Source organism: Camelus dromedarius, chromosome 11 (genome assembly GCF_036321535.1).
Source record: "Camelus dromedarius isolate mCamDro1 chromosome 11, mCamDro1.pat, whole genome shotgun sequence".
NCBI classification, from domain to species: domain Eukaryota; kingdom Metazoa; phylum Chordata; class Mammalia; order Artiodactyla; family Camelidae; genus Camelus; species Camelus dromedarius.
The window spans coordinates 30,980,184-31,005,150 of NC_087446.1; the positions used below are offsets into that span (position 1 = coordinate 30,980,184).

The following is a 24,967-nucleotide window of genomic DNA, read 5'->3' on the forward strand; positions in this document are numbered from 1 at the left end:
CAGTTAATTGGCCAACAATTCTCTAAGGGGCAAAGGGATAGATTGGTAGGGCCAAGGTGTGGGAATAGGGTAGTTAAAGGCACAGAGTGGGGAGAAATCTGCTTACACAAAGTTTAAGTGCCTCCATGGCTTGCTCTGGTCCAAGCTACTAGGTGATGGGAGTGCTACTGAAAACGGTCAATTTTATGAGTAGCTGGATTAGACAGCACCCGATGTCCCAGAGTCTCCAACAGGCCAGCAGCAATTGGGAACTGTTTCTCAAAAGGAAAACAGTAATCCTCCTGAAGGGGGGGCATAGTCTTACTCCAAAATCCTATGGGCTTCCATTGTGACTCTCCTGGAGAGACTTGTTTCTGACTTCAGTGAAGTATCTCAATGTTTCAGACACTCTGAGAGGGCTAAGAAGCAGAGCTGCTTGGACTGAAGCCTTGGCCACCTAAAGAGACTATTTTTGCACTGTCAGCTTTTTAGGTCACCCGGTAAATAAGTGCAAAACACCTGCTTATATGCTGTCTCTAAAATCCAGGGCACTTCAAGTTACTGTGCCTTTCTTAATTGTAGAACAGGCAAGGTATATCAATATATCCTTAATACTTAAAGGGGTTATCTCAACATGTGCTTGCTAGACCACTGAATCCCTGAGAATTTCACCAAGGAGTCAATTCTTTATATTACTATCAGATTCAGATTCCATCCTTTGGCACATGTGTCTTACCAAGGCATTTGGGTATCTTGTATTTCCGTCTATGCATCAACATAGCAACCATCTGACTCCATAATCCTTGCATTCTTCTTCCATCACCAAATTGTTCTATGTTGGCTGTAAATAGTATCCAAGGGCCGTATTCTCAGGAGGCTCATGGATCCTGGTGACAAAGGACAATAATTTGATAGACTGATCACTGAAGTTGCTAGCTTTCTATCCAGAATGCAGAGGGAGGTGGCACTGCCTTTCACGCTATCCAGACATAACCAGTTCCAAAGATCCTTCATTTTCCTGAAGTTCTTTTGCCTACAGTCTATTCTCCAGAACCAGTCTGGATATTAGTTAAAGTTCTTTTGTTTGCAAGCAACAATAACAACAACAACAAATCAGTGACCTTAATTAGCTTAAAGAAATTAAAAAAATATATTGGAATGGATCTTGTGATAGTTCACAGATCCAAATAAACTGTGAAAGAACCAAAACTCAAGAAACAGGAAATCTCTGATAATGGTCTCCAAAGAGAGCTACCATAAAAGCCACCCAGCTCTGATGTCTCTTAGCCTCTCCATTCAAGTTTCAAATTCCCATGAAAACATCTGTTTGGCTCAGTTCAGTGTTAGGTCTTCCCCCATCAATCAGCTATGGCAGTGAGGGAGGGTCACCAAGCACAGACACAACTACGAGGGTGAGGGGGAACTGTAAACCAGGCAGCCACCCCAACAGAAATCAACTTTAATTACCCATGTTTGTAAGCTTCTATTTTGCAGTAGATAAATTACAAAGGTAAGAGCAAAAAGGTACAAAAGACATGGCTTAATCAAACAATTTTAATGACGTTAATAGTAAGCAGTAAAAGTACAATTACATGGCAAGCCTCACATTTTACATGTTTAAAATGTTTTTAATTGTCTTTATTTGTAAGGTGTTGAAGGTGGGACCCACTCCTGAATCTTCTTTCTAGTGGTGGAATAAGGTACATATTGTTGTGGAGTGCCAGTCACGTTGAATTTATGGTTTGTCCAAATGAATTTACGAGCAGTAGGTGGTTTTGTTGTCGGAGGATCATCAGTCATGCAGTGAAGCCAACGATGCCTTAAAGAGGGACAAAAGGACAGTTATGAAGAGGCAGCACAGTGTAGTGGGATGAGGGTTAAGAGGGCAGCTCTGGAGCTACTATGTTGCTTCAGCTCAAATCTCAGTTCCATCACCAATCAGCTGAACTTTTTTATGCCTTAGTTTTTTTTCATCTGAACATTCCTACAAAGGATAGTATAAGGATTAAGTGAGATAATACACACAAAGCACCTAGAAAAATTCCTATGCATAGTAGGTACTCAACAAATGTTAGTTATTGCTATTATGATTACTATATTTCATCTAATCTAGGACACTGTCAATTTTAAGACACACCATATTTCTAAGAAAGAAAAACTGCTGTTAATTAAATTCTGAAACTACTGATTATAACATATACATATATATGGCTAGGTAACTGGCTAAAACCAGTAAGAATAGAGATAAAGTACTATTGTTGCTGTATTTGTGTCTAAAGATAATCATATCATGATCAGCTAATACAAAGAATGAAGAAGTCTGTACCCGCTGGGCTGGTTTCTCTCTTACATCCTTCAAAAGAAACTGGGAATTAGTGAAAATAACCTGAAACAATAAACCATGACTATTAATATGAGCTCTGAAACCCGGTTGAGACGCTGGTGGTGAGACAGTCTCTACTAGCCACTCGAAGGAAGGATTAGCTCTCAAAATCAAGTCTGTAACTTATCAAGGGGCTTTATGTAAGCTTAAGGCATGGCAGAAATATTTAACTTTTATCTTGTTGAGTCAGCTTAAGTAACTAAAGAAAATTTTTATTCAAATACTTGCTGCCAAGACTCCTGAAAGTTACAATGATATTTAAGGAACCATCGTCCAAAGCTCTTATATGCCTATTCAGTAACTTAACTGAGAGCTCATGGAAAAATTAAAATTCTCAAGAAAGCTAAAAGGTTATTTTTTACCACAACACATAAAATCTGAACATGTTCCTCCAGTAAGGCTACTGGCTAGTCAGGAAATGAGTAAATGGTAATTTATTCTCATTATGGTAGAATAAGAAATTATGAGGAACAAGAAAATGTTTATAGTCCTCTAGGCTAATATAACCCTTCTGTTAAAATTATATTATTAAATAAAGGCTAAAGAAACAAAACCTTTTAGATTTCCACACCAAAGAGTTTTTGCAAAATAGGTTTTCAGTTGGGTCATTTTTATTCTAATTAACTAAAGATGTCAATGGACTAACTAGTCTAGAAAACTCTGTTGGGCTTGCATTAGATCCATTTCCATTTTTTATCACTGTTATTATCTTACAGGACAGGATATGAAATTAGTTACACTTGATGATAAAGTCAGTGAAATCTCACTACAAATAAGGAGACTGGCAGAAAAGCAAAAGTTATAAACACAAAAGAGATAAATATTTACAATGAAAATATATTACACTTTGGGAAAAATTCAGTACTCCAACATATTCTAGTGTGTCAAAATAACTGGAAAGCAAGATATTAAATCACAGTTGCAAATAAATCCCATAAGTGGAGGATTCAATTTTCAGTTGTATATGAAGAAAAAGTGTGCAAAGGAACAGGGAAAGAAGACTTTCCCCTTAATTGAAAATATACTATTCCGCTTAAGTTTGAGGTTGTCAGCCATTCAAAATACAAAATGGGGGATTTGTGAAGAAAGAATAAAAGAGCACAAAAGGAAATTTAAGAAATAAAAAATATATACCATATAAAGTAGATTTTAAAAAATCATTGTGAATGAAAACAGTCTTTAAGATAGATATTAATAAGAAAAATTTTAAAGTTTAATTTTCCCTTTCAGAAAATTCCCGGAAATAAAACATTAACAAATAACAGCCAATAATAACAGAAACATAGGTGGTTTTGAATCTTCTCTTTAGACAGTTCACATTATTAATTTTGGGAATCAAGGCTGGCTTCTGACTTTAATGTTCATTTTTCAGGTATTTTCACTTAACATCACTGAGCCTAGAAATGCCAAAGATTTTTCAAATTTTCAAAAAATAAATATAAAAGACTAAAAAACCCTCCAGATTGTTTTTTGAGGTAAAAATATTCATTATGCTAAAACCATTATTACTCTATCCTACTTTAGTTTATGAAAATATTCTCATGCATATCACTCAGTCACTTATTTAGGATTAATCTAAGTATTTCATATTTTTAAAATGAGGAAACAGAATTGAAATGATTTTCCAAAGGTCCCAAAGCATGTGAGTCACAGAGCTAAGGCTTGAACACAGCTTTCCAATGGCTGAAGAGAAGTTTTCGATCAGAAACATAAATACAATTAATAGATGAAAACTGGATTGGGATTATGATAGCATCTAAGTATCTGCCAAAATCCTGAGATCCATCTAACCCCAGGATAGGATTGATAAATTTAACAAATTTAAAAAACAAAGACAGTTCATTACAAGATAGCCAATTCAAACTCTGTTAGCTCAGTAATGATTATTTTTAATTAAATGTAATCTGAACCAAAATCCCAATAGGGCTTGACAATTATAATTCTAAGGATCAGATGAAAGTCTTATCTTAAGAAAGCCATGAAAACTTACAACTATCAGGAAGACTGGCATTACTAGATATTAAAGCCATAGACATTAGAATGGCATAAAAATTGATATAAAAATTTTGGTACAAAAGCACAATAATAAAACAGAATGAAATTCCCCAGACAAGGATATATAAGGTAAGGCTGGCCTTTTAAATTACTGGGGAAAGTAAACATTTCTCAACAAATTATGCTAAGATAATTAATTTTTTTGAAAAAAATTAGATTTTCCAAGCCATATATCAGAATAATTACAGACAGATTAACAGTGCTCAGATACAAATGGGAGAATATTTATATCCTTAAGATACACTGATAGTCACAGACTATGAAGGACTATTTAAGCTTTTAATATCAAAGGCAAAAAGCCATAAAGAAAAAATGATAATTTTACTACATAAAAACTAATTTACGTCCTAAAACTTTGCAAACAAGATTAAAAAATAAAAAAGGGGAAAATATTTGTAACATACAGAAAAGCAGTTTATCTATCATTACAAATCAGAAAGAAAAAAATCAAACACCCAATAGAAAAATAGATAAAAGAAGTTAAAGATAAGTCATAAAAGGAAAAAATAAAAGCGGCAAACAACAAAAAAAAGTTTAATCAAGGAAATGCAAATTAAAACAAGATGTAACATATTACTAGCTAAATTAGCAAAAATTTTTAAAAATAATATAATACCAGTATTGGTGAAGTTATAGAGAAATCAACAGTCACATACAGCTGAATGCATTTATCCTTAGAGTGTAAACTGAGGGCTATATGACAGTAGGTACCACAGCACGTACACTCCTGGATGCAGCAATTTTACCTGTAGGAATTTGCCCTAAGGAAATAAGATGTGTGGATAAATGCTTACATACAAGGATGTTGACCACAGCTTTATTTATAACAGTGAAAACATGGAAAGAATAAAACCAAGAATAATATAGGGAATACTTACATATCTCAGGGCATATCCATATGACAGAAGACTAAAGCCTCATTAAAAATTATGTTAGAGAATTTTTTATGACTTGAGAAAATGCTCACCATATGTTAAGTTTGAAAAGCAGGTTATGTACTTAATGATACTAGATAGCATTTATAAGTCACAGGCACTGTTCTAAACACTTTACAAATATTAACTCATTTAATCCTTAAAACAACTCTATGAGACAGATGTTATTAACCCAATTTAATAAATGAGGAAACTAGAGCCCCAAGAGTTTAAATAACTTGCCCACCATAGTAAAGCTAGAATTCAAACCCTGGCTACATCTTCAAAAAGCCCACATACATTAAAAACAAAAACAAAGTCTTTAAGCCATTTTGAGTTTATTTTTGTGGATGATGTGAGAGAGTGTTCCAACTTCACTGATTTACATGTGGTTCTCCAGCTTTCCCAACACCACTTGCTGAAGAGATGGTCTTTTCTCCATTTTATATTCTTGCCTCCTTTGTTGAAGATTAATTGACCATAGGTGTGTGGGTTTACTTCTGGGCTCTCTATCCTGTTCCATGGAGCTATATGTCTTTTGTGTGTGTGCCAATACCATGCTGTTTTGATTACTGTAGCTCTGTAGTATTGTCTGAAGTCTGGGAGGGTTAGGCCTCCAGTTTTGTTCTTTTTCCTAAGTCTTGCTTTGGCAATTCTGGATCTTTTGTGATTCCATATAAATTTCAAGATTATTTGTTCTAGTTCTGTGAAAAATGTCCTGGGTAATTTGATAGGGATCACATTAAAACCGTAGATAGCTTTGGGCACTATGGCCATTTTAACAATATTAATTCTTCCAATCCAAGAGCATGAGATAGCTTTCCATTTCTTTAAATCATCTTTAATGTCCTTTATCAATGTTTTATAGTTCTCGGTGTATAAGTCTTTCACATCCTTGGTCAGGTTTATTCTTAAGCATTTTTTTTTGATGTGATTTTGAAACGGATTTTTTTTAACTTTCTTTTTCTGATATTTCATTGTTAATATAAAGATATGCAATGGATTTCTGTATGTTAATCCTGTATCCTGCTACTCTGTTGAATTCATTTATCAGTTCTAGTAGTTTTTGTGTAGAGTCTGTAGAGTTTTCTATATTTATAGTATACTATCATCTGCACATGGTGACAATTTTACCTCTTCCCTTCCAGTATGGATCCCTTTTTCTCTTTCCTGATTGCTGTGGCTAGGACTTTCAATATTATGTTGAACAGAAATGGTGAGAGTGGGCATCACTGTCTTGTTCCAGATTTTAGCAGGAAGGCTTTCAGCTTTTCACCATTGAGTATTATGCTGGCTGTGGGTTTGTCATAAATAGTCTTTATTATGCTGAGATATGTTCCCTCTATACACACTTTGGTAAAATATTCTCTGACAGAAATCATAGCAATGTTTTCTTAGGTCAGTCTCCCAAGGCAACAGAAATAAAAGCAAAAATAAACAAATGGGACCTAATCAAACTTATAAGTTTTTGCACAGTAAAGGAAACCATAAATAAAATGAAAAGACAACCTACGGAATTCGCAAACAATGCAACTGACAAGGGCTTAACTTCCAGAATACACAAACAGCTCACACAACTCAGTAACAAAAAAAACAAACAATCCAATCAAACAAATGGGCAGAGTACCTACATGGACCTTTCTCCAAAGACATATAGATGGTCAACAGGCACATGAGAAGATGCTCAATATCATTAATTATCAGAGAAATGCAAACCAGAATTACAATGAGGTATCACCTCACACCAATCAGAATGGCCAAGATAAAAAGCCCACAAACAATAAATGCTGGAGAAGGTGTGGAGAAAACAGAACACTCCTACACTGTTGGTAGGAATGTAATTTAGTGCAACCACTATGGAAAACAGTATGGCGATTCCTTTAAAAAACTAAAAATAGATTTACCATATAATCTAGCAATCCCACTCCCGGGCATATATCTGAAGAAAACTATAATTTAAAAAGAAGCATGTACCCCAATATTCATAGCAGCACCATTTACAACATCCAAAACATGAAAACCACCTAAATGTCCATCGGCAGATGACTAGATAAAAGTTGTGGTATATATAATGGAATATTACTCAGCCGTAAAAAAAGAATGAAATAATGCTATTTGCAGCAACATGGATGGACCTACAGATTACCATACTAAGTGAGTCAAAGACAAATATATGATATCACTCACATGTGGAATCTAAAAAAATGATACAAATGAACTTATTTACAAAACAGAAACAGACTCACAGACATAGAAAACAAATTTATGATTACCAAAGGGAAAGCAGGGGAGAGAGAAATCAGGTGTTTGGGATTATCAGATACAAGCTATTATATACAAAATAGATAAACAACAAGGTCCTACTGTATAGCACAGGGAACTATATCCAATATCTTGTAATAACCTATAATGAAAAAGAATATATATATATATAACTGAATCACTATGCTGTACACCAGAAATTAACACAACACTGTAAATCAACTATACTTCAATTTAAAAAAAAAAAACCCAAAACAAAGTCTACATATGCATAGGAAAAGAGAAGATGGGAAGAATATATAACAAAAAGCTAATAGTGGTTTGTCTCTATGTGGCAGGATAATAGATCACTTTTATTTGCTTTGTTATTTTCTGTATTTTCTGTAGTAAACATGTACTACTATATAAGATGAAAGAAAGCTATTAAAAAAAGAAATCCTTCTAATCTGAAACAACTAGAGATGTTTTTTAAATCCTGCCCTAATCATCTGTCATTTGGGACTAAAAGTAGGTTGTCTATTTCTAACCCCATTTCATCCCACTTTAAGCCATTTCTTTAAAAAAAAAAAAATCACTCTCTTTAAAGAATTAAAAGTTTTAGTGGCAGATAGACTGTTTTTCTTAGTCTATCTTAATGGAATTTTTTCTATGTCAATTCCAAAGCATGTCATTCACTACAGTTACACAGAAAAAGTTCAAACTGCTTTTTAATCTAGAAACCTCAAAATTTTCCACATATCACTATCTCTAGCATATACTAGACACTGATAACCTGTCAACATAATGAAAATTTATTCTGGATATTGGGATCAAGAGTAGTTCCTTGATCATCAAGAGTAATACACAGTTTATTTCCACACCCCAGGTATGAAATTTTCCAACAACTTATCTTTGCAAAATGTTAGAATCAGAAGCACTGAAAAGTAAATAAAATGTGTTAAACAAATGTTGAATTTTAAAAATCAAAATAATCCCGTCTTCTCCTTAAAATTAACACATTTTTAACAGAGAAAGGTTATAAAGTAACATTCTGTAACATAAGAATATCTACTTAAACATACAGTTTATAGTTTCTTAGAACGGCCTCTTAATACTCTGATTTTCTGGAGCAGAAAATAAACATTAGAAAGGATCTATGAAACTTGGAACCCACTGTACTGAGTAACAGTCATTTCAATTCAGCTCAAAGAGTATTTTATACAACACCTACTATCTGAAAACGGATAGATTAGGCAGGTACATCAAGAGGAAGAAGACAATCTTCTCTGGTGTTGAGATGGCAATTTATTTAGGAAAATCATATTTTAAAGACTATAACATGATTCAGTGTGACAACACATTTAAAAGGACAAGTAGAAGTTAGAATGGAATTCAGAGGTAAATCTAGCTCAAATTCCTAAAAAGCTATAAAAAGAGTAACAGACAAACCATTTTTGGATCAGCTAGAAGCAGCAAAGAAAATTATTGTAACCAAAAAGCAAAATAACAGTTGTTTCCAGTAAAATAGTATACCCACATTCATTAAACAAATATTTATTGAGCAACTATAATGTGCTAGATGCTGCTTTAGGCATATTTAGGCAATAGTGAACAAAATATTTACCAAGAATTATGGTAGTTGGAGAAACAATAAATTAAATACGTAACAAAATGCAAGGCATAGATAAGTGCGACCAGGATAAAAACTAGAGCAGGGGAAAGGGAAACGGTGTGAGGGAAAAGGGCTCTTTTAGCTAGGGGAGTCTGGGGAGCCACTAAACAGCCACCTGAACAAAGTGATGGCGTGAGCCAGGCAACATCTGGGGAAAACAGCTAGTACAAAGTGTGCTCATTTGCTCAAGGAAAAGCAAGAAGGCCAATGTGGCTACTAAGTCCAGAGTCAGCAGGGCAGTGAACCCGGCAGTGTACAGACCTGGCAGGGCCAGGAGCACATAAGGCCTTGCAGATCATGTAAGGAGTTGGGGTTTTAATTCTCACCATGATGGGAAGCCAATGGAGAGTTCTGGGCAGGGGTCTGATGTTACCTGAGTTACAGTTTAAAATAATCACTCTAATCACTTACTATGTGGAGAATACTAGTGTACTGCAAGAATGTAAGGAGACCAGTTGGGAGGTTTTAGTAGAAGTCCAAGCAAGAGATCACTGTAATTAGACTGGGGTCACAGAGGTAGTGATCAGATGTGGGATACAGTCATAAAGTAAAGCAGAAAGAACCTGCTGATAGACTGGTTATTAAAGAAAGAGTTAAGAAGGACCCTGAAATTTTTGGCTTGAGTAAATAAGAGTCATTTAAGGGCTTCGGAACATTTTGCTTGATAGGCTTGTTAATCTACCTACATTGGGCATTTGAAGATATTTTTAAAAAATCAAATATATTACATTTATAAATGTGCCCTAAAATGCTTAAAGGGATGCAAGTAACTAAACTTGCAAATGGAGATAACTGTTTAGGAGAAGGTAATCCTTATCAAACATTCACCAAAGAACAAGAGAATATAACTGTTCTTTATTTTTATGCAAAATTTACTAATCTTGTTGCCCTATTTATAAATGGAAACTCAAAGCTTAAGAACAACTAAGTTTTAAAATTTGTAGCTGTATAAACAGAATATTAATTTTAAACTCAAATTGCCATTAATCTTTTCTACATACAAAGTCCCTCAGACACTAAAACAAACTGTCAAGTAGAATATCAAGTGATATGGAGAAAACATCTGTGAGAGTGAGGGGAGGAGGAAAACAAAATATTGTATGTAATAAACAAATACATACGTATACGCACATATCCACATATAGTTATTTACAATCACAAACCTTCTGTTGAAGGTGCAACCAGTAAACTACAACCTGTTCTCCACACTGTGATCCTTTAAAAACATTCCTTCCTCTACTTGAAAGCAGATCCTTAACTATTTGTTGAATCAATGAACAAAATGTTAGCAGTGTCTATTTCTTCTAGGCCAAGGAATTAGAATTTATTTTTGTTTGTATGTTGTATTTCTCTGGATTTTCTAAGTTTTCTCTAACAATTGTACATTTTTATAATCAGAAAAAATATTTTAATGATTAGGATTGTTTTAATAACATGGCAAATTGCTTATATTATTGAGAGAAAAAACAGGAAGTAAAACTGAATATGATTATGAATACAACTACGTAAAAATTTATCTAAAAGGATCAAGGAAGTATGCCAAATGTTGACAGTGGTTGTCTCTTAGGAGGGTATGTGGATTATCCCTGCCCACTGACAGATTCTTTCAAACTTTTCTGATCCCTCCAAATTTTTTTCAAAACTAGATTCCATTTAGATTCAATGAAGTTCATATTGCCAAGTCAACATGAATGCTTTTCTGTACTTATCTTACTTAACCTCTCAGCAAAAATCAGTACAGCTACACTTCCCATGTTTGTTGAAATGCTAATCTCTTGCCTTTCCTCTTACTTTGCTAGTTACTTCTCATTCTTTGCTGGCTTGACCTCTCCCCTAAGCTCCAGATTCATACATCCTGCTGTTTACTTGACAAATCTGTTCACTAGGATTTCCAACAGGTGTTGCATACTTACTAAACCCAAAGGAGGCTTTTGATTCCTACCTTCCACCCTCACAACCTATCATTCTCCCAGTCTCCCCATCTGAATGAACGGTATCACCAGCTATCTCAGATCCAAATCCTAAGAATCATCCTTGATTCTTCTTTATCACCTCAGGAAATCACCCTTACCTATCACTTTACTTCTCTACAGAGGCTTCTAGAACATCTTATGTCAACCAAAAAAAAAAAAAAAAAAAAGCTGGCCATAATGATGTTAAGTATTCTAAATAAATTAACCTTACAAGAGAAAAACATTTTATTTCACCATGGCACTGGAAAAATCTTCAAGGAGAAAATTATTTTGTTAAAAAAGAAACCTTTTAAACATGCTATAATTTTTAAAAGTGTATTACTTGAGTAATTTAATCATTATTTTAATAAGAAAAAGCCAATACACAAGGAGAGACCAGTGCATTACAGGGAGGAATAAAAGACATATTACTTAAAATGAACAGACGCTGCCACCAAGTGGGAAAAAAGTATATACACAGTAAAGAAAAATCTAGGCAAGCCATGGTTTTTCTCTTTTTTTAAAAACTTGGTTCAAAGGATTTCAGAGTTCTAATATTTCAAACCATAAAAGAAACATCTGTGTCTTCTGATGTAAGTGAAAAGAGTAATTTCATACTATTACGCATAAAATAGCCCAACCTTTCTACCTTTCTACCCATAACAACATTTTATCTTGTAAAATTTCATGTAGATACTGATTACTTACTTGGTTTACTACCATAAAAATGAAAATAAAGATTATTGTGCACTACTGTATAGATGGTGCCAATTAGCTAACATAAAGATAAAACTGAGGGCAATCAAAAGTGGTAAAAGACAGTATTTGTAATCTACTGAAATACTTTGAGCATTCCATTCAATCAAGTTAAAGAAAGGAGGGGAGGTACAGCTCAGTGGTAGAATGTGTGCTTAGCATGCAGGGGTCTTGGGTTCAATCTCCAGTACCGCCATTAAAAAAACAAAAACAAAACACCTCATTACCTCCTCCACCCAAAAACAAACAAAAGAACAATCAAGTTAAAGAAGAAATTAAAATCTCAGGAAGGTACCATAACAAAGAAAAATAACAGACTTTAAGTTAAAGTGCAGTATTAGTCTACCAGCCAGTATTCATTAAGTGACTATAAACTCCCAAAGAGCAAGGACTATGTATTTTGTTCACCACTATGAATGTATAAACCAACCAGTGCCTGACATACAGTGGGATGCTCAATAACTATTTGTTGAATGAATGAACTATCTATAACCTGGGTACTGTGCTAGGTTCTAGGCAATACATTTATTATTTTCAAGGTATGAGTAGCTCCACGGCCCATCCCAGAATTTGCATCACCATGTATACCTTTTGTTGATCTACTAGTAAACCTAAGAGCTTTACTGACTGCTGATAGATTCAAAGAAAATGAAAGCCTTGCAACAAGACAGGCAAAATGAACTCATTTTCCCACAAGATTTCTAATGTTCCCACAAGATTAGGGAACATTAAGTGAGCAACAAATGTTTATTAATGATATTCTTTTTTTTAACATTTTTTATTGATTTATAATCATTTTACAACGTTGTGTCAAATTCCAGTGTTCAGCACAATTTTTCAGTCATTCATGGACATTAATGATATTCTTGATTCTATCAAAACCGCTGATGTCTCTGAAGGGAAATCCTTCTCCAGGTGAGACCACATAGTTATAGAACAGACTCACAGACCATCATGGGCCACACTGGGCACCAGACAACTCAGAAGGACAGAGGACAGGAACCACAGCTTGCCAGCTGAGCAGCATCAGGTGTTCCTCTCATCGGGAGTCTCTGCAGTAGTTAGTTAATGCAGATAACAGCTCACCTAGCCATCCAGGAGCTATTTTCTTTGACTCCCAGGATGACACAGCACAGGCTCAAGGGAGATGCGAGCCATACCAGGCTGGTGGCAGGAGCTGCCCTGACTTAAAAACTTCATGTCCACAAAAGCTAATATCTCTAATAGCAACAGCTCCATAAGCATGGCTTCAGGATTCCCATTCCCAAAAGGGACATACATTTTAAGAGCAGCAAATCAGGGAAGCCCAAAGATAGCTAACTCATCAAGCATTTATAAATCCTCTCAATCTAGATGCAATTCACCAATCAAGGATCAGTTTTATCCAGCAATATGGTTGATACAATCTAATCTGGTTTCCGGAGTAACAGAGCTAGATATTTAACTGAAGATCAGATTCTCTTAACCCATTTACCCATAATTAATGAAACTGCATACTGCACTAGATAATATCACTCGAAGTTCTATTTCTAAGTGCCAACCTCTATTCTGACTTCCAGACTAGTGTTTTCAACTGTCTCCCCACCATCCCCACTTGGTTGTCCAACTGGCATCTTGGCTAGAACTCTTGATCACCCTTTTCAACTCTGCTTCTCCTGTCCTACCTGCTCTTTCTCTTCTCAGTAAACAGACCACTAGTTCAGGCTGAAAATCTTGAAGTCACCTTTTTCTCTCAAAATCCAATCCATCAGCAAATCCTGTTGACTCCATCTTACTTCAAAATATACCCCCTTGGCAGGCAGCCTCTAAAGTGGCCTCCAGTGATCACATCCTCCTGGTATTCACACCCTTGTGTGATCCCGTCTCCCTGAGTGTGGGCTAGCTCTAACCACTCACTTCTAACAAACAGAAAAGAGCAGAAGTGTGAGGTGTCACTTCTGAGATTAGGAAGACTGTGGCTCCCATCTCGGATCTTCTCTTTCATTCGTTCTCAGATTGTAACTCTGGGAAAGCCAGCTGCCATGTCATGAGGTGGCCTTGTGGAAAGACCCAGATGAGTGTGCTCGGAAGCAAATCTGAGGCCTGTCTACAGCCATGTGAATGAGTTTGGCAGCAGATACTTCCCAATTCAAACCCCGAGATGACTACAGCCCCAGACGATATCTTCACTGTAGCCTTGTGCGAAATTCTAAGCCAGAGGCATCCAGCTAAGCTGACTCAAATTCCTTACCTATGGAAATTGTGAGATGATGTTTATTATTTCAAACTAAATTTGCAAAATCTGCTACACAGAGGTAGGTAAATGATACAATTCCAAATCTCACTACCTATACCACTAGCAGCTCATCCAACCTTGATCACCTCCGGCCTAGTCAACTATACGAACAGCTTCTTAAGTGACTGGCCCACTTCCATAAGGCTTCCTTTCTCTATTCAGAGATGCTTTAAAAATTTAAATCAGAGTCCTAAAGCCATCAGGTGGGGCTAAGCAAGGTAGGCACCCATTTGTGCTTGGCATGGGGGTTGGGAGGGCAGAGGAGGAGTGTGGCAGCAGCCCAGTAAGGTGTCAGTCTGCACAGGGAGAGCAGGGTGTCCACACAGGGAGGGAGGGTGGCAACCTGGTGTAGGTTGTTGAAGGTAAAGTAGGGTAAGGAGGGAGTCCAGTGGTGGGGAGGTGGGAAGGCAGCAACGGGAACTTAGTTACATATAGTGGAATTCATCAAATAAGTAACTCTATTAAAATCAAAACAGATATAAATACGAAAAGGGAGAAAACTAGAATATAACCTGTGGTGTTGGACTGGATTCAGTGGCCTTGCTGTGGACTTACAGTTTTTAATATATAGAGAGAAAAAAGATAAGAGATACAGAAATGTAGACACACACACACATATCCATACACATGAAATCATTAGAGGAATTTCCGAGCTTGTCCACTGAGGTGGCCTTGGAGCACTGACACCCCAACAGCAAGAAGCACATCTTGCACACAGATCTTAGCTTCTAAATACCACTCTCCACTGAAAAACAGCAAGAAAAAAAAAAAAACAAAAAAAAAAACAAACCATAGGCCTCTTCAGAAAAATGGCTGTTTCCATGGGTGATCAGGGAAAATATAAGATGAACCTGGAATATCTTTTGTCAGAAAGCAAGAAAAGTGTTCCAAGAATGATGGGAACATTTCAAAAGGACTCCAGATGCAGATGAATGGGTTCCCACTGGTCAAACTGAGTTCAATTTGAGCAATAAAAGAACTGATTAGAGTAACGGTTTATAACCCACTAGTTGAAATAACAGTTCATATTAATAAAAATAAATAAAAGTTTGATGAGTAATTGGGTAGTTACATAACTCAAAGTATCTCCCACAAAATGCTAATTAATTGCAAAGGGAAAATGAATAACTTTAGAATGGAGATATCTGGCAGACACACCCTAATCAAGTGATAGAAGTTTTCAGTAATGAGACAAATCAAGATCAGATGCCATTTAACAGAGTGCAACAGGAAGAATCTGACATTGCTTCTGTGACATTCTTGCCAAAGATGCACAGCCTGAATCTAGTCATGGGGAAACACTGGACAAACCCACAAGCAGGGACATTCTACAACAAAACTGGTCTGTTATTTTCCAAATTGTCAAGATCATAAAAATTGAGGAAAAACTGAGGAACCAATCCAATGTGAAAGAGACTAGAGAAAAATGAGATCTACATGAAATGCAAGACTAAATTCTCTTGCTATAAAGGACATTATTAGGACAACTGATGAAACTTGAACAGGGTCTGAAGATTATACAGTAGCAGTGTATCATTGTTAATTTCCTAACTGACGGCCATATTTTGGTTATGCAGGAAATTACACACTAAAGTGTTCAGTTGTGATACGACATTGTTTTGGCAATTTACTTTGAACTGATTCAAATACTTGTAACATTTCAGAAAATTTGAGATTGTTTCCAATTTTTGTTTTTAGATGTAAAACGGATCATATCCTACCTTACCTTCCAGTAACTTACAAATTGGAACTTTAGGAAAAAAGTCAAAGGATTTATCCACACCTTACAAGATCTACATGATCAATGCCTTAGCTGTTTCTCCTACCTCGTTTCCATTTTCTTCTCCTCACCCATTCCATTCCAGCCACGCTGGCCATATTGCTATTCTTTGAGTACAAGCAATGCATTTCGAACACAAAAGGCTTTTGCACCTGTGGTTCCTGCTACCTAGAGCTCCTCACCTCCCACCCCTCACCTTCCCCTTCAAATGTCACTTCCTCAAAGAAGCCTTCCCTGACCCCTGTATAAAACAGCCACCTGACCCTCCCATTACTCTTTACTCCTTTATGAGCACCAACTTCCTTGCATTTATTGTTGCCTAAAATATATAACATGTTTGTTTTTCTGCTTCCTCTCAAGAGAGTGAGGACTTTGTTTTACTCACTTGCCATATCCCCAGTGCCCACAATAGTTCTTGGCACCTGGTAGGTATGCAACAGTTATTTGAATGAATAAAGATAACAAATTGTAATTCATTACTCTGTATGTAAGATAATACCTGGCTCTCTAACAAAAGATAAGTCAATCCAACTTCAAATTTATTCATGGATCAAATCAAAGATAACATTAGAATTCCACAATGTATTGCACTCAGAAAAGGGGGTTCTGAGAAACAAACAGCTGAGCTTATCCAAACTATTTCTCCCTACAAAGACGCATCACAAGCTTCCCTTACAAACAAGGGTCATCAAAGGTACTCAGATCTTAGGAGGCTCCACTCCACAAAGAAACTCAGCTTTGTGTTCTCAACTGCCCTCAGGCACCTGCTAGGGTAATGTTATCTTTCACACATTTCAGCTTTTTCATGTGATCTCAGATGTTATATATAAAAGAACTTGCTTGGCCGACTAGTACTTTTATCATTTCAGATTTTTAAAATAAATTCAAATGTGTTTCATCCCACATAATTTAAATTAGTACCCCCTCCCAATCTCCCCCAACAGAGACCTTGAGCACCGATGTTAGATGGGTGCTTTGAAGACGGCCATCAATCTGAACAAGACAGCCTACACACCTTCCACATCCTCCCCAAACCAACCCCACCTGAAAAAACAACCAAATAAAAACTAGAAGGACACCTCATCTCCTAAAGCAACACTCCACTTTGAGATCTTGGTCTCAAATAGTCCCCCTGACACATAGAACGATCCTTTACAGAAGGCAAACCTAAAGTTCCAAACCTAAAATCATAGCTCCTTAAACTTTAACAGAACCACAGGTTACTATTTCCCATGAACCAGAGCACAGACATCCAGCCTCAAATGTAGCATCAGTGCTACTTTCTCATGTTAAGAGCCAGTGAGGTTTATTAGAGACATAAATCCAATATCGTGGTCTTCATACTACATCACTGACATGAGTCAATGCTCCTAACTAGTCCAAGTAGTGGACCAGAGGTTGAAAACTGGATATAGGTGAAATCTTAACAAACATATTTTAATTAGCTCACACAATATTAAAAAAAAAAAAAGCTATTCTGTCCAATCAAGTGGCCTCAATTTAAATGAAATAAATGCACTTCCTTAGTTGCATTAGCCACATTTCAAACATGTTCTGGGCCACGTGTGGCTAGTGGCTACCCTATTAGACAGCACAGCTATAGAATATTTCTGTCATCACAGAAAGTTCTCCTGGATCGTGCTGTATTTAAATTGACAAATATCTTTAAAATAAACATTTAAAACATAAGAACTCTCACAAAGAAATACAGATTTCCACTTTCTCTTAAAAAATCATCTAGAAACCCTTGGCTGAATTCTCACCTGATGGAACTGGACAGAGTGAATGCAGCTGCTGCCCTCTTTGACAACAGTCGGTGCTTTTCAATTCATCATAGTCCCCAATACCCCCAACTGTCCCACATCTGCACTTCACTCACTTATGTTACATGTCTGGATTTCTGAGTCTTTAGAATGAGTGAATACTCTGAGATTATCTCAGTTTCTACTCAATAGAGCTCAAAACTATTTCTGATGGCCAAATTCAACTAAAATAAAATATCACAGTTAACCTGCTGGTAATTTTTAGGGTTTTTTTCTGAAAATGTCTAGACCAACTAGAAAGGTATCTCTAGAGTTTAAATGTATAGCAACCAGCAACCTCTGAAATGAATGTAAGTACTTGGTTCTGAAATATTTTATTCAAAATTTGGTAATTCAAGTAAGAGCATTTAAAATTTCATTTCAAAATAGGCATATTAAAAATCATAGTTTTTAGAGACCTAATGAACTTGGGGTCTCTCACTTTACAGATGAGAAATCCAAGCTCCAGAGAGGTTAATGAATTTGCTTAAAGTCAAACAGCCAAATAAGATCAGAGCCAGAGTTCTTTTTGCCTTTCTCTTCACTATGGCCAGGTGATACTGTAAGCATACTGTTTTTTCCTCAAAGACAGCCACACCATTATATATTCCAACGTATAATATGATGTTGACACGTCTCGTCAAGGGACAGTCTATGCCTCTCCTGTTAAACACGGGCAGAGTTTTCTAATTGCCTTGACCAGTGGAATGCAGACTCCATACTAGATGATTTCCAAGACTAAGCTGGATGAGGCAACATGGCTAGCCTGGCACTCTCTCTTAGAGTATTTACCTGAGGAGGCTCAGGTTACCCCAGGGTATTCTAATCCAACACGCCAGCTATGCCCCCAGCTAACAGCCAGCATCAACTGCCAGACCCTGAGTGAACACACCCTCAGCTGATTCCAGTGTCCAGCCTTTGAATCTTCCACTTGAAGCCTCGGACATCGTGGAGCATAGATAAGTCATCCCTGCTGTGTCTTGCCTGAACTCCTGACCCACAAAAACTATGAGACAAATACTTGTTGTTTTAAGCTAAGTTTTAGGGTCACTAGGCAAGCAGCCATCGTAACTGGGACAGATGCTTTCAGAAAACCACTGACTGCCTTAAGAATAAATAGACGTTCAACAAATATTTGTGTAATGAAACACATACTGCCAAGTCAAATAAAATAAAATGTTGACTTAGCTTACCATTCAGGGGGCACCATGCTTCCGTCCACATCCCAGAATGTGTTTTTGCCATTCATTTCAGTGGTATATATAACCCATCGGTGACGGCCTGGATGGAGAGATCAACGTCTAGTTTAGAAAGATGTGAGGAAATAAAGACAACCTTTTAAAAAAAAGCATAACTGCAAATATCAAAGAATACAACCTTTTTATTAAGAAAAGATTTCTTTGTGCTCTTACATAGAGAAATGTTAGAGAACTAGAGGCCTGGGTATATTACTGAAGGTAAACTCCAGAGAGTATATGGCACACTTTTATCAACAGCCTGTATGGGGACTGAGGCTCCCTTTGTGGGTAGGGCTCAGCTCAGGCCTTTCCCATAGGAGGACATTTGCTTCTCCCCCAGCTCCCCTGCCAAGAAAGTACTGGGAGGGAAGGAAAGGGGAATGTTCCCAGCCTTTCAGAGTATTCAGGAGAGACAGAGCTCCTCCTGAGACTGGAGCAGGAGAAATGTATTCACAGCAATCATACTTGAATTATACGTTTCCATGTAAATATTTTAAAATAATCACCAGAGATCCTTTTGGAAACTGGTGATTATTACATAATAAGAAAAGATTATATATGATGGTAGATAAGTAGAACAGTTCATGCCATCAAAATACTATAGCTGCATTCTTTATTTAACAAATTTCTGTGAAATAGTTAAGACCTTGAGCACAATTTACAAAATTGTTTCTACTGGGTCTTTAAGTTAGGCAAGGACTAGATTCCAATGAAGACTGTCAAATATTACTACGGGATATTAGGCAAGTTTTATGAGCCTCAGTTTCTTTATCTAGTAAAAGTGGATGATTATATTTATATCTTAAAGTTGCTATGAAAATTAAGTATCACACATATACCTAGCTCAGTATCAGTCACATAAATGCATAATAAGCATTAATTCCTCCCATCTCTCCCTCACTGCCCTCACCCCCTACATAGGGAATACTGAATTCATCCCTGTAATGGATTTCAAGCCAATAAGCAAAAAGTAATCTGCATTTCCTTTACAGAGTTTTCCTAGGTAAATATACAATCAACAAATATTGACTACTTAAACATGAATTTATCTATTAAAGAAATATAGATTTCAATCAGGATTTGTTTCCTCTATTAGAGAATCAATCCTGAGAATAATAACTAAAAGTAAACTATAATTCTACAAGGCAGGTGAACATGAAGGCAGACAGAGGAAACCTTGGGAAAGGTTTCATAGTTAGGCCGTAACAACAGAGCTGGGCTTTAACAATCTCTCCATATATATATATATATGAATTTTAAATGTGCATACTCAGACTCAACAATTCCACTTTCAGGAATTTACTCTTAGAATATTTAAACAAGTGAATGTGGATGTAATTACAAGCAAGTTCACTGCAGCATTGTTTCTAGTAGCAAAAAAGTTGAAGGCTATGTATGTAAATGTCTATCAAAAGTAGAGTGTCTGACAGACTCACAGACATAGTAAACAAACTTATGGTTACCGGGGCGGGAAAGGGGTAGAAAAGGATAAATTGGGAGTTTGAGATTTGCAAGTACTAACTACTATATATAAAATAGATAAACAACAAATTTCTTCTGTATAGCACAGGGAACTACATTCAATATCTTACAGTAACCTATAATGGAAAAGAGTATTTTTTATCTATATGTATGACTGAAACATTATGCTGTACACCAGAAATTGACACACTATAAGCTGACTATACTTCAGTTAAAAAAAAAAGTTGGTGTGCTTAAGCAAAAACAAAAAAAGGAGAATGTTTGAAAAAATTATAGTTCTTCCATACTGTGTTGCTATTAAAAAGAATGCTGTGAAAAAAAAATGTTTTAAATATGAAAACACAGACAAATGTTCAAACAAAAAAGAATGCTGCAGATACATCCAACTGGCTAATATGGAAAAATGGCCCACGATTTTTAAGTAAAAATATCTCAATTTACAAACAGTATGCATTACACAATTCCTTGAAATAAAAAAAGAATGTTTATAATTCATTTAAGAATATTTAAAATATATTTTAAACTACTTAAAAGAGGGGTAGAATTATGAGAGTTGGGAGCTTTCATTTTTCACTTCATACACTAAATTTTAATGTTTTTACAACATATATCTTTTTTTAAAGTTTTTTTGGGGGGTGAGATTAGGTCTGTTTGTTTGTTTGTTTACTTTTAGAGGAGGTTCTGGGGATTGAACCCAGGACTGCATGCATACTAAGCATGCACTCTACCACTTGAGCTATACCCTTCCCCTCATACATCATTTTTTATATTGGCAAAAAGAAAGATATTTCCAACGTGAGGAAAGAAGGAAAGAAGAAAAAGAAGGGGAGAAAATGAAGAAAGCTTAATGTTATACTAGTTTGTAACAATAAAGTGGTAAGTAGAAAGAATATTGGCCCAGGGCTCTGCCACTACCTAGTTCTGTTACTTAATTAAGTTCCTTTCAGATAAGACATTTTCTTGGGCTTCAGTTTCTTTCTCTATAAAACAAGTTTTTAGATAATCTCTTAAAATCTCTCCCAGGTCTAAAACTCTACGATCTGTGTAGGTATTAAAAAAATATGGTTGTAGAGTGTTAAGATATTATTTACCTCTTGTAAACAAACTTGCATCCAATGCAATCACACATGGACACATGGTTTACATATTCCCAAAAAATATTATTAAGCTCAATGACTCAGTTTCTTCATCAGTAAAATGGTGGCGGGGGGAATTAAGTGCCTATCTCCAAAAGATGTTAAATATTAGATAATGTATGTTACATGTGTTTTGCATGCACATGGCACTCATAGGTCATTATTATTTCACATTACACGTTGTTTAGCATGCACATGGCACTCATAGGTCATTATTATTTCACATTACACGTTTTTCCCCTGGATGAAGACTCCTTTTTTTCCCCTCTTGGATACTTTTAATCTCAATTGAAAGATTTTTTTTTTTATTATTATAAAAGTAACAAATGCACATGGTAAAAAAAATTCAGCAGTTCAAGAAGGTAACAATAATAACAACAGTGGTACTGATATTTATTAAGCATTTATGTGCCAAGTGTTAGGCCAGTGGTTCTCAACAGAGGGCATTTTTGCTCCCCAAGGGACATCTGGCAACACTGGGAGACACTTTTGGTTGTCACAACTGCAGAGGCGAGGTGTTTCTGGCATTCAGTGGGGAGATGCCACAGATTTGGAAACTAGCCCCTCTCCACAAAGAATTATCTGGCCCATAGTGTTAACAGAGTCAAGGCTGAGAAGCCCTACATTAGGATAAGCTCCTCCCATTTACTTTTCATCTAGTTTTTATACAACTTTATATGGCAAATATTACTATTATTACACTACTTTATAGATGAGGAAACTGAGGCTTAGAGATGTTAATTAGGTAAACTTCAAAGTTACAAAGTTATAAAGTAGCGGACAGAATGTTCAACCCCCACCATCTGATGCTACCTCTAAGTTTCTTGCGGTTCCTTCCAAAATTTAATATGTACACAAAAAGCATGCATTTTCTCCCTGTCAGGATATCAGACATTGTTCTGCAACTGGAGCTTTTCATGTTACACACATCTTTGATATCTTTCTATATAAAATGTATAGGTTTATATCATTCTTAATAACAACAAAGTATTCTAAAAAATGTACAATCATAGTGTCCAATTGATACACACTCGTGTTGCTTTTAGAATTTACTACTAAAACAATGCTGCAAAGGGTGTCTTTGTTTTGCAAGAATATCTGAAGGTGAGTTCTCAGAAGTGGAAGAGCTAGGACAAAAGATATGTGTAATGTAAACTAACAAAATTTACCAACTGTCCTCCAAAAAGACTGCATTAACCTATATACTACTATGGCACTTCCCCACATGATTTATTAGATTGGCAAATATGTCAAAATTTGATAGGTGACAAAAGACAACACTGTTTATTGAGCTGCATTTCTGTAATTACAAGTGAGGATGAGCATCTTTTCAGGCCTTCATTGGTCATTCAGCTTTCTTTTCGAGTGAATTATCTTGTTCTTTTTCCTACTGAGTTCTTCACGTTTTACAAATACTTTATAGAAGTTTCTTGTACATTGTGGAAAACAGAGTCAAATCAAATCCCAATCTCACTCCCATCATTCATACCAAAAATACTGCACTCACCAAAAAACTGCTTGTTGTCTTCATAGTATTTGTTTCCATATTTGTCTTCCCCCACTAATGTACCAACCCTCACATCATTTGCCCTGTGAATGTCGAAAACATTTTAGAATTATTCTTTGTTCAAAACACAAACATAAACAGAGAACACCAACTTTCACAAACAAAGGCAGCCTCATCACCTAGAAAAATGAGCGGATGCTGGGTAGTTACTGATTGTATACTTCTAGCCTTCATCCCCAGGTTCACGGAGAATCCCACTGTCGATGAATCAGCTTTCAAGTAAGAGCTCTAGATAATCCCAGTACCATTTCCCAGTACCATGACAGCACGAGAAAACATAAAGTGACCCAACTGATGTGCCTAAAGTCCACTAAATATATAAATAGAATATCTTCAAATTACTAGACTACTTTTACCCACTATGCCTAGGTCACGGAGCTCTGGAGTTAGCAAAAACCTTCAGAAAATCTGCAAGCTGAAGTATTTCATCTCCTTAAAATGACACAAATATCTCCTGGCTCTTTCATTTGGCTCTGGGTCTCCAACTAGGTTTCTGTGGACGATGCTGCTCGTCCGATTTTCTGAATGTACCATTATGGGACCATTATGATCACTTCGTTCAACGCCTCACTGTACGGGGGGAGGAAAGTGAAGGCCAGCGAAGGGGGAAAAGTTTCCCAAGGTCACACAGTGAGTGTTGGGCAATGTACTCTCCAAGAAGCAGGGCAAGGGACAGCCCATGTCACAGCTGACTCTAGGGCCTGCTTTGGTCCTGTCTCCAGGAGACCCCTGGCCAGACTTCGGCCCGGAGGAAACTGGGCAGAGACTGGCCGGTCGTCCTTGACAAGAGTTGCGGATTCTCCAAGGTGACCCAAGCCGGGGCCCCTTTCCAAAAAACCAGCCAACGCAAGTCCAGCTCCAGAGGCAAGAGCATGGCTCTGACCGCCTACCTGAATAAAATCCGTAGGTAGCCGCGGAGGCCGCCGTGGCCGCTGACCTGCTGCAGCCCGCGCTTCAGGACCTGCAGGAGCTCCATCTTGTCCCGCAGGCCCCGCCTCGCCGGCGCGCCGCGCAAAACCCACCGGGTGGAAGCGGCCACTCAGCGGCAGGGCAGCGGCAGGGAGCCGACCGTAGAAGGTTCTCACGCAAGCGCGCCATGCGGAAGTGGCCCTGCGCATGCGCTGGCGTGGAGCACTCCCCCCACCCACCCCTTTGCGGCCTCTTACCCGTTTCCAGAAAAGGTGCAGTTGATTGGTTTCCTTCCAAAAGGATTTTCAGAGATTGCGTTTAGAAGGCAGGACATGTAGTGGAAAACTCATCTCAACTTTCCCAGGCGGAGGTTTCTCCTTTGGGGACCTCAGTTTCCTCATCTAAAATGATTGCCTTAGACTACTCCAAAAATCTTTTCTAGAGCCAAGATTGTTTAGAAACAACATACCATTAAGGAATTCAGTATTAAGCATGTAATGATATTGCACATTCAAAAATAAGTACATTCGATATTAGCGTTATGTAGGTAAGCGATTGAGGAGGAGAAACAGAAAAATATAAGATTTTAAGTATCTGCTCCCAAGGATTTAATGATTTAATTCCAAGTTTAAAATTAAAATTTTAAATATTTAAAATGTATTAGAAAAATAATTCATGTATGACATTAGAAATTTTAAATAGTAAAGGATGTTAAATGAGCACTATTATTTCTAATTTTCTAGCAGCTAACTTTATAATTTTAAATGTTTTAAAATTCATATTCGTTGATCCATGAATTTGGAACAGATTGATTCCCAACTATTTG

At 36.6% G+C, this 24,967-nt stretch overlaps 1 protein-coding gene and 1 long non-coding RNA gene across 2 annotated transcripts in view; both read right to left on the reverse strand.

Annotated features, from left to right (window-relative positions):
- The window catches only part of LOC116156430 (uncharacterized), a 62,207-nt gene extending 61,153 nt beyond the window's left edge, over positions 1-1,054 (reverse strand). The window contains exon 1 of the long non-coding RNA XR_010383162.1: positions 716-1,054. This is a non-coding gene — a long non-coding RNA (uncharacterized LOC116156430). The remainder of the gene's footprint in view (positions 1-715) is intronic.
- A 461-nt stretch (positions 1,055-1,515) lies between these two features.
- Positions 1,516-24,292, reverse strand: NDUFA12 (NADH:ubiquinone oxidoreductase subunit A12). The gene is made up of 4 exons (XM_010989956.3): positions 24,123-24,292; positions 23,173-23,255; positions 19,003-19,090; positions 1,516-1,798 (listed from the first exon to the last, which is right to left on the reverse strand). Exons 1-4 carry the CDS (start codon positions 24,206-24,208, stop codon positions 1,618-1,620), a joined length of 438 nt encoding a protein of 145 aa, XP_010988258.1. The 5' UTR covers positions 24,209-24,292; the 3' UTR covers positions 1,516-1,617.
- Between the last annotated feature and the right edge of the window lie 675 nt (positions 24,293-24,967).